This window comes from Protopterus annectens, chromosome 3.part0, assembly GCF_019279795.1.
Source record: "Protopterus annectens isolate FY-2018-M chromosome 3.part0, PAN1.0, whole genome shotgun sequence".
Classification (NCBI taxonomy): Eukaryota; Metazoa; Chordata; order Ceratodontiformes; family Protopteridae; genus Protopterus; species Protopterus annectens.
Genome location: NC_056731.1, coordinates 829,481,340 through 829,496,005, shown reverse-complemented (window position 1 = coordinate 829,496,005; position 14,666 = coordinate 829,481,340). Strand labels below are relative to the sequence as shown.

General features: G+C 40.3%; 1 protein-coding gene across 1 annotated transcript in view; it reads right to left on the bottom strand.

Moving 5' to 3' along the window:
- Positions 1-14,666, bottom strand: part of WRNIP1 (WRN helicase interacting protein 1) — an 856,108-nt gene that overhangs the window by 325,563 nt on the left and 515,879 nt on the right. The window contains exon 4 of the mRNA XM_044065165.1: positions 5,231-5,460. Coding sequence (XP_043921100.1) covers positions 5,231-5,460 — 230 coding nt within the window. The remainder of the gene's footprint in view (positions 1-5,230; positions 5,461-14,666) is intronic.

Genomic DNA, 14,666 nt, shown 5'->3' with positions numbered 1-14,666 from the left:
AGTGTGTTGTGGATATTTCAACATGTGGAACTGACAGTTGAATGCTTTGATAGCTAAGGTTGCAGAGGTGTATACTTTTTTACCCCATCTGTCCAGAGCTTTGGAGTCCTTGTCAGAAGGAATAGGATTCTTTGCAGAACTAGCCTTAGCTCTTTTTAGTCCCTGTGTAATGATCTCCGGGTCTGCAGCAGGATTTTTGTACAGGTGTTTGTGAGAATCCGGTACTCTGTAATACCCGTCAGGTTTTCTGGGGCAGGTGGGAGGGCATCAGGAGTTAAGCTGGATTCACGGAAGACATCATCAACCACCTCTAAGATTGGAGGGATGACGAAGGGTCTGTGCTGAGACAGGTTTAGAAACTCTCTTAGTCTTTTCTTAGACTGAGGGAAGTCCTGGGATTCCTACTGGAAATGTTCCCTGAGGGTGTGAAGGGTTTCCGCAAAGGAAAGATCTTCTAGTGGGGAGGCAGAAGGAATGGATTCCTCTGCATCCGAATCCTCATAAGCAGTCAGAGGTTGTTGTTCCTCTTCAAAATCTGAATAATCAGACTCCTCAGAATCCTGTCCTGTCAGTATTTCAGGAGAAAGGTCTCTTTTACTTTTAAAAGATGTGGCCTGACTACCCCTGATAAGGGTTATAAGATCCTCTGCCATTTTAAGCATTTGAGCTTGGGGTGGTGGAACAGGAGTAAAATGTTGGCTAGAGGTAGTTTTTTTTAGGAGTGACCTTGCCTCTAGGCCCAAGAGTATCCATCGGTCAGAGAGAAATGGTAGTTGGAGGAGAAGACGTTTTTTATCTAGATTCGGTAGTGCGAAAAACCTCCTCAGAAGCCGGTGCCTACATCGCGGCTCCGGACCCAACCAAGGCAGAGACAACCAAAGACTCGGAAGACAAAGAATATATCTGTGGCATACTGGACTCCAAAAGGGTCTAAGTAGAGGCCTGCGAAGATATCAAATTGGGCATCAGGGGTTGTGAGGGCACTTCACTGAATTTTGGAGAACTGACGACCTGCTTAGCGGTACAGTCGTTAGAAGGCTTAGCCTTGTGTCATCTGTCTCTGTCATTCTCCTCATGTTTTTTCAGAATGTCTACGGATTGTTGGCTGACGGATGCCATTTCAGAATGCGAAGACAGAAGAAAATACCTGGCTACAATAAGACCTCCACGACGAATGGTTCTCGCGTTAAAGAGGACACAGAACCGGCAACGGGGGACGTCGTGGTCTGGGCCTAAACAAGTGACGCAGTATGAATGGAAGTCACGGTGTGGTATTTGCTTTCCACAGGTGAGACAATTGTTAACGTTTTTGGACATCGGTTAGTGTAAGAAAAAAGGATCCCCAACGGGGTACTTAACTTTAGACGTTTTCAGCTGTAATTCAAACTCTGGTAGTGACCGACCGGCACACTTGCAAACTGCTTCTGCTGTGGGTTCCACGGCAAGAAAGACTGATGTAATGGCGTTGGCTACCTTCCTTTATAGCACTGATGACCTGATGTCATGCAAGCGACAGCAGCTGATGCAGAAAAACATTGACTCTGGCATTCGGGACGGCAAAGGGCTACCACAGCAGGGATAACCCACAGGTGATGACTGCAACAGTGAAATGAAGGACATCAAGTACACAAACAGTAATGTACAATTTCCCTTAAGAGCAAACAGAGATCACGGTCAGTCTGGGGCTGGTTTCTCCCTTTCTCTCCAGATCCCCATTAAGACTTCCCACTGGCACAGCTATAGTTCCAGATCTCAGCCTAGTGGTCAAGTCAAAACCTCTAGCACCCTCTCTGTTCAACCAGTGCTTTGTGTCCCTGACCAAGTAGCTGACACACACACACTTTGAAATTTGATTTATATACAAACAGACAGACACTCCCGGAGAAGGCTAGCACTGGTTCTCTGGCTATGCTCCCTTTCTGCCCGGACTATAGGGTAGTACTGACTGCCACCAATCACTACTATCAGCTTCTATAAAGACCCTTACCAAAGGGTACCCAATTCAACTGTGCAATATTACTGCTATCCAAACAGTAAGTGTGACCAGAACTTTTATGGCTATTGGAGTGGCTTATACAGTATCACCAAATACACACAAGTACTCTAGAGCTTAAATTATCTCTACACAAAACAGTTAAAAGGTTTAAAAATATTTAATAACAAATAATAAAAACACAAGACAAAACCTATTTTCATCCAGAAAAAAGGAGGTCATTGTCCCACTGTACTCATCCCTCATTAGACCCATTACAGAATACAATGCCCCACTTGGTATGTACCTCTCAAGACATCCTCAACAACTGGAAAGGCCGCAGAAAAACCTCACTAAAAGAATCACAGGCCTAAAGCAGATGCCCTACACTGACCACCTTAAAAAACTCCTGCTATACTCTGTCGCATAACGTCTACTCAGAGGCAATCTCTGCTTAACATACAAGACCATGTCAAAGCCAGAGCTGTTGGACATGCTATACTTAAAGAAATCCCAATCCCTTAGAGCCACACGCTCCAGGGATTTAAACCTTGTCATCACAATAAACAAAACATGCTGGAGGGATAGGTTCCTGACCTAGAGACTCCCCAGACTCAGGAATAGATTGCCCATACATGTCAAGCAGATTGCCTCTTTGGCCCTCTTAAAAAGGAACCCTGACGATTGGATGGGAGAAAGGAAATTCACCCCGGGGATCACGTCGGTCACCCTGCTAGACAGGGGTCCAGGGAAGTAAATAGTGTGGGAAGAAATAGCCAGGGAATTGTTATGGCTAGGCTCGTATAGGCCTGATAGCCTAGTACCAACCTATGAACACAATGACATTACATAGTTCAGAAATCACATGAAATACTTTAAAACAACATTGTAGGATAGTCAGACATAAATTTAGAAAACAGCTAGACTAATCTGGCTATATTCCTATCTCTAAGAGAAATCACTGTTCTAAATACTACTTACATACAGAGCAAGCAAGTGCTGGTGAGTGGATATTCTTACTAAATCCAAGACAAGATACAAAATGATGTTCTTTCTTTCTGAGATAGCCCTTAAAATGATAATACACAGTACTGCGGAGTCATTTCAGATTACATCATTCTTGACACCCTTGCTGAGGTTTCCCAGGCTCACAAAACTTAAAATTTAACATTTCTACAGCTGCCAGGAAGTCACAGCAATAAAAGACACTTTACTTGTGAAACCTAGTACTTTTCTTTGTCTTAAAACAACAGAAAGAAGCTCTTAGCCCAAACGTCTTGTCTCTGAGTTTGAGATCAAACACATTTTATAAAATTCTTTGCTCATCGGCTTTCTTCCAGCAGGGTGCACTGTGGTTACATTTTTGAAGTTCAGCATATAACACAGTTTTCTTACATTTAGTTTTCTTACATTTGTAAAAACAAGCCTGTGGATCATATTAATATTTACAATGACATAGAATTATTTACAAAATTCTATCTAGCTGGGATGGCAGCCGCTCAGTTTATTACAATATATACATATATAAAATATATGAAAATAAATTTTAGCTTACATGAAAAAAATAAAATGCTAAAGCTCAAGAGCTATGGCTGACCACTTCCTTACACAAAAAGTGGCAAATGAGATCTGGGGTATGTTAGGGCTTGGTGCATTATGGATAAGGGAGAAGCTTGAGAGCTTTCTATTTACCAAGAGCTTTACTTACAGCCAAGTTGGATCTGAGGATCGAATCCGAACCCAGCAGTTGAGGACAGAATGAAAATTGACAACATTAGATCAAATATTAAGCAATGACATACTCACCCCCCTTTTTCTTATGGCAAAGTACTTATAACAGGGGAAGTGGGTATGTACGTTGGGTAATTTCATAAAACATAACTATATACCTACTGTAGAAACCATGACAGGAAGTTTTCAGCACCGACTACACATCAGGATGGTGCAGTGGTACAGCGGCACCATTGTCTCCTCACAGCAAGAGGTTCTCCAGTTCGATTGTCGGCTGGAGTGCCTTCTGTGAAGAGTCTGCATGTCCTCCCTGCATTCGTGTGGGTTTTGTCTTGGGTACTCTAGTTTCCTCCCACGTTACAAAGACATGCGTCTGGAGGGTTTCTCCCCAGGCCGCCACTGAAAATTGGCTTTGTTCCAAGTTGGACTTTTCCGGTAAAGAAATGCTAAATAAATAAATAAAATGAGTATCATCCTTTACAGCCACACACCATTATAAGCAAAAAGATAGACTGTGATGTTATTCTTTACAGTGCTGTTTCCACATAAAAACATTGTGTGTGCGTAAATTGCAGTAGCACAGCCTCTAACCACCAGGAAATTTATTCGGAAAGGTAAAACATAATGCAGGCGGTGCATTACATTTCACATGATTTTAAAGGTGTTACCCATTGAACACACTGGTTTATATCTGTGGTCCCTCAGTTTTTTGTTGGCTTTTTGGCTTTTCAGTATAATGTTTTTGCCTTTTGTCATTATTATTTTACAAAGGAAAAACAAAATCAGAATCGAGCTGCAAACACATTTTACTCAAAAAGATAAAGCAATCAGATGCATGCTGCAAAGTGGCTGAAGTGTTCAACAGTATCTTTCCATTTCAGATGCATGACAAGCATCCAAGAATATAAAACATGTGCCACGTTTTTATTGTACTGAAACAAACAATCTGAGGGAGATCATGTAAAGGGAAAGAAAGGAGAAAAGTGGTTACACATACTGGACTGAGGGCAACAGAGCTTAACCAGAATACATCGTAGTAAGCTATTTTTTTTGACAATGTATTTATTTATTTGTTTGTTGACTGGGAAAGTCTGACTGGGCACAGGCCCTTTTTCAGCAGCAGTCAGGGGGGAAAGCCCCAAAAAGAATAAAGACTGTTGCAAACAACAAATATTAGTAAAGTACAAGTAGTGAACACCAAGAAAGCTTAGATATGACAGGAGTAGCTAGATCTATATAATGAGCATAACTAGACACTTAAGTTCACTAAAATGACTTTCTACTTAGAAATGACTTTAGCGGTTATTTGATATGTTTACAGTGCTCAAAAAAATCTTTAATTTATACGTCAAGTCAAAACATATGAGTTGGTCTGGTATACCCAACTCCCAAAAGCTTACTTACAATCCTTCAGAAAACACCTGGGTAGCAGCCTTTAAACATCTAGGGTCAATTTGTTAAGGATAACAGAGTTTGTTCTGGTTGTTTTCAATATACCAGTCCAATAAATCTTAAGTGAGCACTCACCTGCTCGATCGTATAAAATGTGTGAGCGCTGTAGTCCCTCCTTCACATGTTCTTCTGTTATCACAATCTTCTGGGGAGTACCTCCTTGTTTATTTTGGCAAAGTGGCACATGTTCTGCAGCAAGACGTGCTTGGATGGCAAGCTGTAGTGCATTCAATCCAGTCCTTGCATCACCATCACAAAGCTGTGCAACAGTATTGACTGCATTTTTTTCAATGTACACAGGAGGTCTGGAATAAAATTAGCAATAGCTGCCATTTATTTCTAATGTTTCAAGCAATACAATAAAATATAAATGCAGTTTTATTCTTGCAACTAAATTCATGTCAGACTCATTTTCCCCCATTAACACTGTGACAAACTTTAAAAGCAGTTTCATCCTTGCAACTAAATTCATGTCAAACTCATTTCCCCCATTAACACTGTGACAAACGTAACTATCTTCCCCATTCTATTAAGCCAGTGCTACACAACTGGTGGATGTAGCAATTCCTACTCTTCATAAACTTATTTAATACTTAAAAATCAATTATTTGAAGTGCTGCTCATAAATATTATCTCTATGACACTATACTGCTGCAGAAATATACTGTTAGGTTACTATATTATGTGCTAGGGCACTTCAGTAAATATTTTCCACACATCTGGGAACCACTCAATAGTATCATGGTAGCTCAGTATTCTTTATTTCTGTTTTTTTGTCTGGTAAAGGTAAACAGGTGGCAAAACGGCCCCCTATTGAAATGTTGGCACTCGAAATCCTGAGTGCCAACAAGCAGAAAAAAAAAGACTAAAAACACAGGAGGAGAGTGAATGTCACAAATCACCCTTCTCCTTTAAACTTTTTGTAGGGGGGGCAACCCCCCCAACTTACACATACCAACTCTGAGATCACCATACCATGAAGAAAAGTGAATATTTTGATAAATAGCATCCCTGACTATTACGACCAATCTTTCAGCCATTCAGTCTCCATATGTCGGGGCCTGCTCTAGCAGATCCTGACATTTCAAATGGTTTCTGGCAAAATTGCACACCTGACCAGAAGTGTAGTTCTACAGAGACCGAGTTTAGTGGATGCACAACTCAAGCTTCTCACTGTCAGCATCTTTCACATACTGGATAGGATGTCACCTACAAGACTGCAATGTTGATGATTTCTGATAAGGTACATATCTCACGCAACAGGAATGTCTTACTTCAATGTTTAGCAACAGGAACATACTTGTAGGACACGGTCCCTAAACATGAGGTGGAGAAACACCTACTTTGACACTTCACACAAAAATTATTTTCAGAACTGCTTTACTAAAGTACCTATGGCTATGGACATGGCGTCTATCTACGATGACAGGTAAAGATGTTTTCTGATGACCATGCAGCCAAAGCACAAATGTCATCAACAAAAAAAATGTTCTAGAAGGTGACTGAGGAAGTACCAGCAACATAAATGATGACACTTAACTCGTCATGACAGAAGCTGATGCAAGTAACTAGCTTAACTGCTTTTCTTATCTTTGGTAAGTGGGAAAGGAAGCATGATTACTTCATTATGTTTGCTGGTGCTAGACTATACTACATCCTCAACTGTTTATGGGGCAGTGGCTCCTCAGCATTTACTTTTCCGGGAGGAGAAAATGTAAACAACTAGTTTAAAAGTGAAATGATTTTAGCCTTGTCATCTGCCGATTGCTGGAGGTTGCTCCAAATGACTTGGTTTATACCCGAAACTGGAAGCTGAATATTATGTTTGAACAAATAATATTTGGTGTTGTAGTGGTTTGTTCTGCTGGCACATGCCCATGTCACTCTCAGCTTTCATCTTCAGGAGGGGACAAATGGACTGCTAGTATGTCTACAAGTTAATAAGGGTATTGCCCTGTTTGGGGCCATTTCAGTCACTTGTTGCAAAAAGGAATTTCTTAGTCGAGTTCCTGAATTACAGTTTTCTATTCTGAACACTTGAATGCACTGCATAAGCTGTAAATCTCTAAAATTCTACGTGCAGTGATTTGGACTTTTTCCATAGAATGACTAAGGTTACTTTAACATAATTTTGTTCTTGTTGCATTACCAGTGCTGTATTGTGAACCTGATGCTCTGCGTTTTACTACTGCAAAGAATCTGCCCATCTGCCCTATATGTTTATTTTTTAAACTTAAGTTTTTTTAGCACTGCTACTCTGCCAAGCATGACTCATGCTGTTCTGTAAAGCACATGTACGTAAAACTACCGCATGACAAAGGTATGTGCTGAAATTATCTAAGCACCTTAGGTTGTGCTAATGTTATGATCTTTTTACCACAATTTCTGTTGTACTTTTCTGTTCACTTATATTAATGCTACTGCTGCACTAGGCTTGGACACTGTTTCAACTGCTAGACTCTGTTCACAAAACTAGTTTTTATTATTATGTTATCTATTCTGTGTGCACAATGCACTTTTGTAAGCTAGCTGTGTTGTTTACTTGGTGCTCCTCCTGGAAGCTTATCTCCCTCTCTCTCGTTTCTTGGTCACTGTTATAAAACAATGAGTAAAAAGGTCACACAGGAAAACCAATTGGTTAAAAACACAAGAAGAAAAATCTAGCAAAGCTAGAATTTCCACTGTGTGAACAATTTCTGCTGTTCTTGTCTTCTTTTTCCTTTTGATAGAAATCAACCTCTCCCTGCTATTAGTACAGCCAGTTGTGTATTGGCCATTTTAGATGAAAGATGTACTGCATCAGAAAAGCCTGCACTTGGCAGGAATAACTTATGTTGTCCTGTTTTGAAGCTAGCCTCTACCTTTATAGCTTTTGTCTTTTAGGCATGCAGCAAAGGAAGTGTCATGCTTCCTCCCTAGTGTTACTGTTTATTTAGTTAAAGCTACTGGAAAGGTATTATGAGATTGTTCCCACTTTTTACTACTGTATTCTATAGTATCCTAGTGCCTTCTCCTGTTTCATGTTAATGAGATTTCAGTAGATTTACTGTTAGTACAATTTATAAATATTTTTGCATATTTTTACCAATTTTATTTATAAATATTTTTGCTATATTTCTACCACATTTCTAAACATTTAAGGAGCACTCTCCCCAAGCTTTAGCATCCTACTGCTGCAGTACTGAACACAATACCTCTCATGTGGGAAGGTCTAACCTCTTGCTTCTTTGATTTTGGACATTCCTCCCAGTCCCATCTCATTTGATCACTCAAATGAGTGCAGTGAGACCATCATTTGAGAAGGACAACACCCTTGCTTCTTTGAGTCTGGACTCTCCTCTCTCAGTCCCATCTCATCAGCTCACTCTACTGTATACAGAGAGAGCATTTGGGAAGGACAACCCCCCCCCAAAGTTTCTTAATCTTGAGCTATCTTTTGTTTCCTCCCTCTCCACTTAAAAAAAACCTTAACACTTTATTCAGCTGCTTTTACTGTAATTGTCTTCCTGTTTTATTACTTTATTTTGCTTTGCTGCATGCACTTAAGTGTTCAAGGGGTTTTATTCTGCTGCATTTATTACTGCTTGTTAGTAGCCTGATTAAATGTATCTGTTGCTCTAAGCATCTTAGTTTTGGTTTTAGCACTTGGGCTTCTGGCCAGTTACTTTACATTTAAGAAAGTTTTTGTGGTCTACACTCTTGTGGAAAAACCCTTATCAAAACCCTCTCTCCTTAAATCCGGCCAAGTATTCACAAAACTAAGTCTGGTCAATTCCCATCAGTTTCCCCTGCCAGCCTAGTTGACATGGGCATACTGAGACAGTGTAGCAACTGCCTCATGTTTAATGACAGCCCTCTTCTCCTAGCACATAATTCTTCTACTTGTGAGAAATTGTTTTTATTTTATTTTACATTTGTTAACCGGGAAAGTCCGACTGGACACAGGTCCATTTTCAGCGGAGGCCCGGAGAGATAAGCTCCAAACAACACATACATAGAATAACAGGAAATTGTATGGAACATTCGTTTCATGTTATGCGAGCTTTCATTGCATACACACAAGGAGATGATACATACAGTATGGAATAGATTAAATTAAATGTTCATAAAAAAGTCAAACATTGAGGTATAGAGTATCAAACTACATCGACTCAAAAGACCTAAAAAGAGGCAGTATTTCGTATTCATTAAACAGACCGTCAGAGTAGTTGGGGTACAGATGAGTTACCTTTTTAAGCATAGCCAATTATTCTGAAAATGTTTTTTCAGGTGTTTTTTAAACTGAGTAGTGGAGGTGGTAGAGGTTGTATGGCTTGGTAGGGTGTTCAATTTTTTGGCAATGGTGCTGGCAAAAAGGGATTTGCCAGCATAATTTCTATGCTTGATGACTTTTATGAGGTTTTGGTTGCTGGATCTAAGAGTTCTAGTCGGGATGTGTGGTTGTACGAGTTCCTGTAGTGCAGGAGTTACTTTGGGAAAGTAGTAGCATTTCTGAGCAGTAGATAGTTGGTTGAGTAGTAGCATATGAGGTAGCTCCAACCAGTTGACTTGCTTAAGTGACAGACAGTGATGGGACCTATAAGAGGATTCGGTAGCAAATTTAGCGATTTTGTTGTAACAAGATTCCCTTTTATTTAAGTTGGTTTGCCGGAGATTAGTTAAGATGGGAGAGGCATATAAGAAGATGGATAGGAGATGGTCCTTGCAGTGGTTGCTTTGGTGTTATTAGTCATAAAGATTTAATTCCTATAAAGGAGTCCAAGTTTTTTGGTAATCTTCTTGATGGTTTGAGCAATGTGGATGTCAAATTTAAGATTGTTGTCAATTTCAACACCTAGCAGTTTTGTGTGTGTGTGGTAGGGCTGATTTGAGTATTGCCTTAGGATTTGATGGAGAAGCTATCACTTAGGGGTGGTGATTTTCCTGGGCCAAATATAATAAGTTTTTTTTTTTGGATTGAGAAGGTTTGTTATTGGTGAAACATGTTTCTACGAGGGTGAAGTAGTTCTGGGTTAAGGATTGAAGTTCATGTAGTGTGGAGGTGGTGTCATCTGCATATCCAGAGAACCGTTGACAGCCAGAGAGGTAACTGTTAAACCAAGCAATAGAGGAGGGGCTTATGTTTATGCTAGATAGAGAAGAGAAGAATGCTGTGGTTAACCATATCAAAGACTTTTGATAAGTCTAAGAATACGGAGGATACAAACAGACCATTGTTTCTGTGGTGATTAATTATATCCGTGAATGACAGGAGGCTGTGGTGGTGCTGTGAGATGATCTAAAGCCATGTTGTGAAGCAGAGAGAAGGTTATCTATGAAGTGTTGCATTAGTTGAGTGTGACCCACTCTTTCTAATATTTTGGACAGAGGTGATAGGATTGCAATTGGACGATAATTGATCAGCTCTAAGGAGTTTCCCCCTTTGTGTAGTGGAATGATGTGTGAGGTTTTCCAGGAGGTGGGTACTTTCTTTTCCAGCAGTGATCTATTTATGAGAATATAGACTGGGTAGGCTATGGCATCAGCTGATATCTGAAGGAAGTCTGCTGGAAGCTTATCGGCTGCTAGAGTGGTTGGTTTTAGTTTTTTGAGGAGCTTAGAAATTACCTTGGTGGACACAGGGTGGAGGTTGAAAGTGGGGATGTTGGGTTGAGTGTTGAGAAGGGTGGGGATATTTGTTGGTGGTGGACTACTGGCACTGTACTGAGCATTGGCCAGGGTTTGGACAGTTTCGGTAAAGAATTTGTTGAACTGTGTGGGAATGTCTTCAAGATTGCTAGGTAGCACTGGGGATGGGGTGGTGGTTTTTCCTGGGCGGAGTATGCTACTTAATGTGGCCCAAGATTTCTGGGGGTTATGAGCATGTTTTTCCTGCATGTTTTTGTAGTAATTGATTTTGTCTAGTTTTATTTGCTTTTTGGTTTTGTTTCGGAGTTCTAGATAGCTTTGTCTAAGACACAAGGTTTTATTTCTTTCTTTGATGCTGTGCCCAAGCTTTGTCGCTTTCTTTCATTTTAGTTTTGGTGTCTTTGGTGAGCCATGGGGCATAGTTAGTTTTTATTCTAATGGTTCGGAAAGGTGCATGATGGTTTAGGACACGGGTGTCCAACCTTTTCAGTTGCAAGGGCCGCATTGAGTCAACAGAAATGGTCTGGGGGCAAACGGCAAGTGAGGACCAAAAAAAAAAAAAAAAAGGTCTCTCAAAAAAAAAAAAAAGAAGCAACGTGTCATAAACTAATAGCAAAGTCAGCCCACTGGCTGTATTGTAGGTGAATTTGAACAATAAATAAATTAATAAATGCATAGTATTTGCCCTAAAATTCATAGACAGATAAATAGACAGATAGATACACGGATGGATGTAAGGTCTGTACTAAATAGTAGACTCACACCTCATTGGCCATTCAGTATACAGAGGAAAATCCATAACTTTATCACACCATCTGTTGCATATCAAAATCAAACAAACAGGTAAGAATAAATAAATAAACTAAAAGTGACCCTCTCATACCACTATCACTTTATATGCATCAACTCAAGACATTATACAAGAATGGAGGAAAAGGCAGAGTCCCTTATTACACTGTGTGATCTCACACTGAATGCACCTTGTGAAACCAACCCCATAGTATAAGTGAATTAATTTGTTACATTCACTTACATTGCTAACAACTCTCCATGTGCAGAAGATAAACAACTTGTGTCCATTAATATACAAGTAAACTTTGATTTAATGAAGCTAAACATTCTTGTCCAGCTAAAAGACACACACACACGTCCCAAGTAACATCCAAACATTCAGACCAAAGGGTAAGAAGGTCACATAAAGAAATTGTTCAGTTAAAGCAGCAAGAAAGACCCAATCACGCTTGAATCTTCACTGTATAAGTTTAATCCCAAGTCAATAACACCAAACACAACTAGAGTCAGACCTGGTATGTTATCATTTTTTCCTGATTTCAACAGTACAGTAGAAGTGGATTGTTCTTCTGTACTTTAGAATCAAACAGCTTGAAATTAAGCTTGATGTCCATAAATATTATGGAGCCCGTGAAATATCCCAAATAATATTCCAATCAAAAAGTAGAAATAATTCAGTAAAAACTGCAAGAATAACCCAACCAACCTAACATCTTCACTATGTAATACCTCAAACATCCACAGTGTTTCAGCTACATAGATTCTGAATGCCCTTGAGTCCCTTTTACTTTTCTTTATGGATACATGCAACCCAGTAAATACAACCCCCACTAGCTGTAGACATGCCATGTTTCTGCCTTTTTCTGACCTCATCAGGTGCAGACTTGCCATGTTTTGGTAATTATAGATATAGATATTATCTATATATTTCTCTGTGTATGGTTTACATATCGACACTCATACTCCAGTTTGCTTACCTGCCAAGACGTGGACAGTTTTAATAACAACCACCTTTGAAAAAGTAAAAGTAATAGCTCAATTGATTTAAAACAGCACAAGGAAAAGATCCTCGCATCTCTTCTTAACATGTGCTTCCTTTCCATAGATTAAATATCTTAACAGCTCTTAACTGCTTTTGTTATTGCTTATTCTTTTTTCGCTGCTACTCATTTCTGTATGCATCATCTTGTCACATACTGCAGAATTTCTCTGCCTAAAAGTCTACTAAATCATCCCAGCTGACATTCTCAGTAAACAAATGTACAAGTTCAAGTAGCTAAAAAAAAAAATAATCTGTCCACTTTAAACTCACAAAATTACTTACCTTACCTTTTGCTATGTTGTAGTGTAACTGTACTCCGAAATAAAATAAATCCTCTCTCCACGATCCCGCTCCTTCCTTCAGCTTTACCAGAACTATAAAAAATGACCGAATGGTGTTTTCGCGCATGCGCATACCAGCGGAACGACGCTGGTAAGAAAAAACGTGAAAAAACGAAAGTTGGCGCATGCGCAGAACAGCAAAAGTATGCGAACGTGTAAACACACGGAAAAAAAGTTAAATTAAAATTAAATTTAAATTTAAGGGTCGCATGGAAGAGCTCTGAGGGCGCATGCGGCCATGAGATGGACACTCCTGGTTTAGGATGTTTCAGAAAGCTGAATTGAAATGTTCAACGGCTTTGTCTAGGGCTAATTGTTTAAGGGGGGGCCCAGTTGACACTTTGTAGCTCTTGGATGAAGTTAGTGGCTATAAGCTTTTCTCTGTAGCAAACTTCCTTGAGGATGGGTTGGTTGATAGATTGTGATTTATACCTAATTAGGTAGGTTGGGTGATGATCACTTAGGCTATCTGGGAGACAGCCTGATAGGTGAGCCTGAGTGGGGTCAAGTACTAGGATCCGGTCCAAGATTGACTGGTGTTTGTATGTTTTGTCATTTCTTGTGGGAGTTGTTATGGTTTGGGTAAACCTGCATCTTCATCAGTAACCAGAAATACATGCTCCCTAGTGCCACAGTCAGTACTCCTGACAAGGAAGAGACTGCCAGCACAAACACCACAACACTCACATCAGACAGCCAAGCACAACAATCACCCACCTATGCAGAGGTCCTCATTAAAAACTTACCTGAACAGCAGAGACCTCCAAAACACACTTTCAAACATTCCATACACAACACCAAACACATCACACACAGAAGACAACACACCAGAGTCTCACAAACACGGACCATAAGGCACAACAATAAATCAATACAGCCAACAAGGCATAACAATAAACCAAACACACTAGTCATCGGCGACTCAGCTGTGAGACACACGGATGTTCTTCTCACCAGGCTCAACAAGGAAAAGGTCAAGATCAGTTGTCTGTCTGGTGCCAGAATCTGCCACATCACACATGCACTTAAGTTTCTCCACAAGTACAAGTATGACTCTGTCATTGTCCATGTTGGTGTGAATGACCTGAGATGTACCACCTGGACTATATGAAGAGACACATGATTGAGCTGCCTAAGTGTGTGTCCCAGGCAGGTATGACCTTAGCCCTAAGCAGCATCCTACCTTCACCAAGAATGATACCACAAAACCAACAAAAAATAATTGACTTCAACAGTTGGCTTAGTTTCTGGTGTCATTCAAAGGGGATCCAGTATCTGTCTGCCTGGGATGACATGGTTGACAGGCCTCAATGCTTTGCCAGAGATCGCCTCCACCTGTCACTCCTGGGATTCTGGATCCTGGTCAAGGCTCCTGCCTCCCCCATTGTGCCTTTTTTGCACATTGCCCCAAGAAACAAATCTTCCAACATAAAATATCTGTCAAAAAGCAAATTAAAGGTCATGCTGCTTAACATTAGGACCCTTAACCTGAAAATACACTAACTGGAGGCTCTCCTCGCACTGGAACATGCCAACGTCTGTGCGGTCATGGAAACTTGGTTCAGAGCTGTGGCAGCACGGCTGCCCTACCAGGCTATACCTCATTCCACACATTCAAACCCCAAAATGAGGTCAGGAAGACTAAGGGTGGTGGAATCTCTATCTTCGTTAAAGGACAGGTATACCTCCAGACTGGTTTGCCAGCATG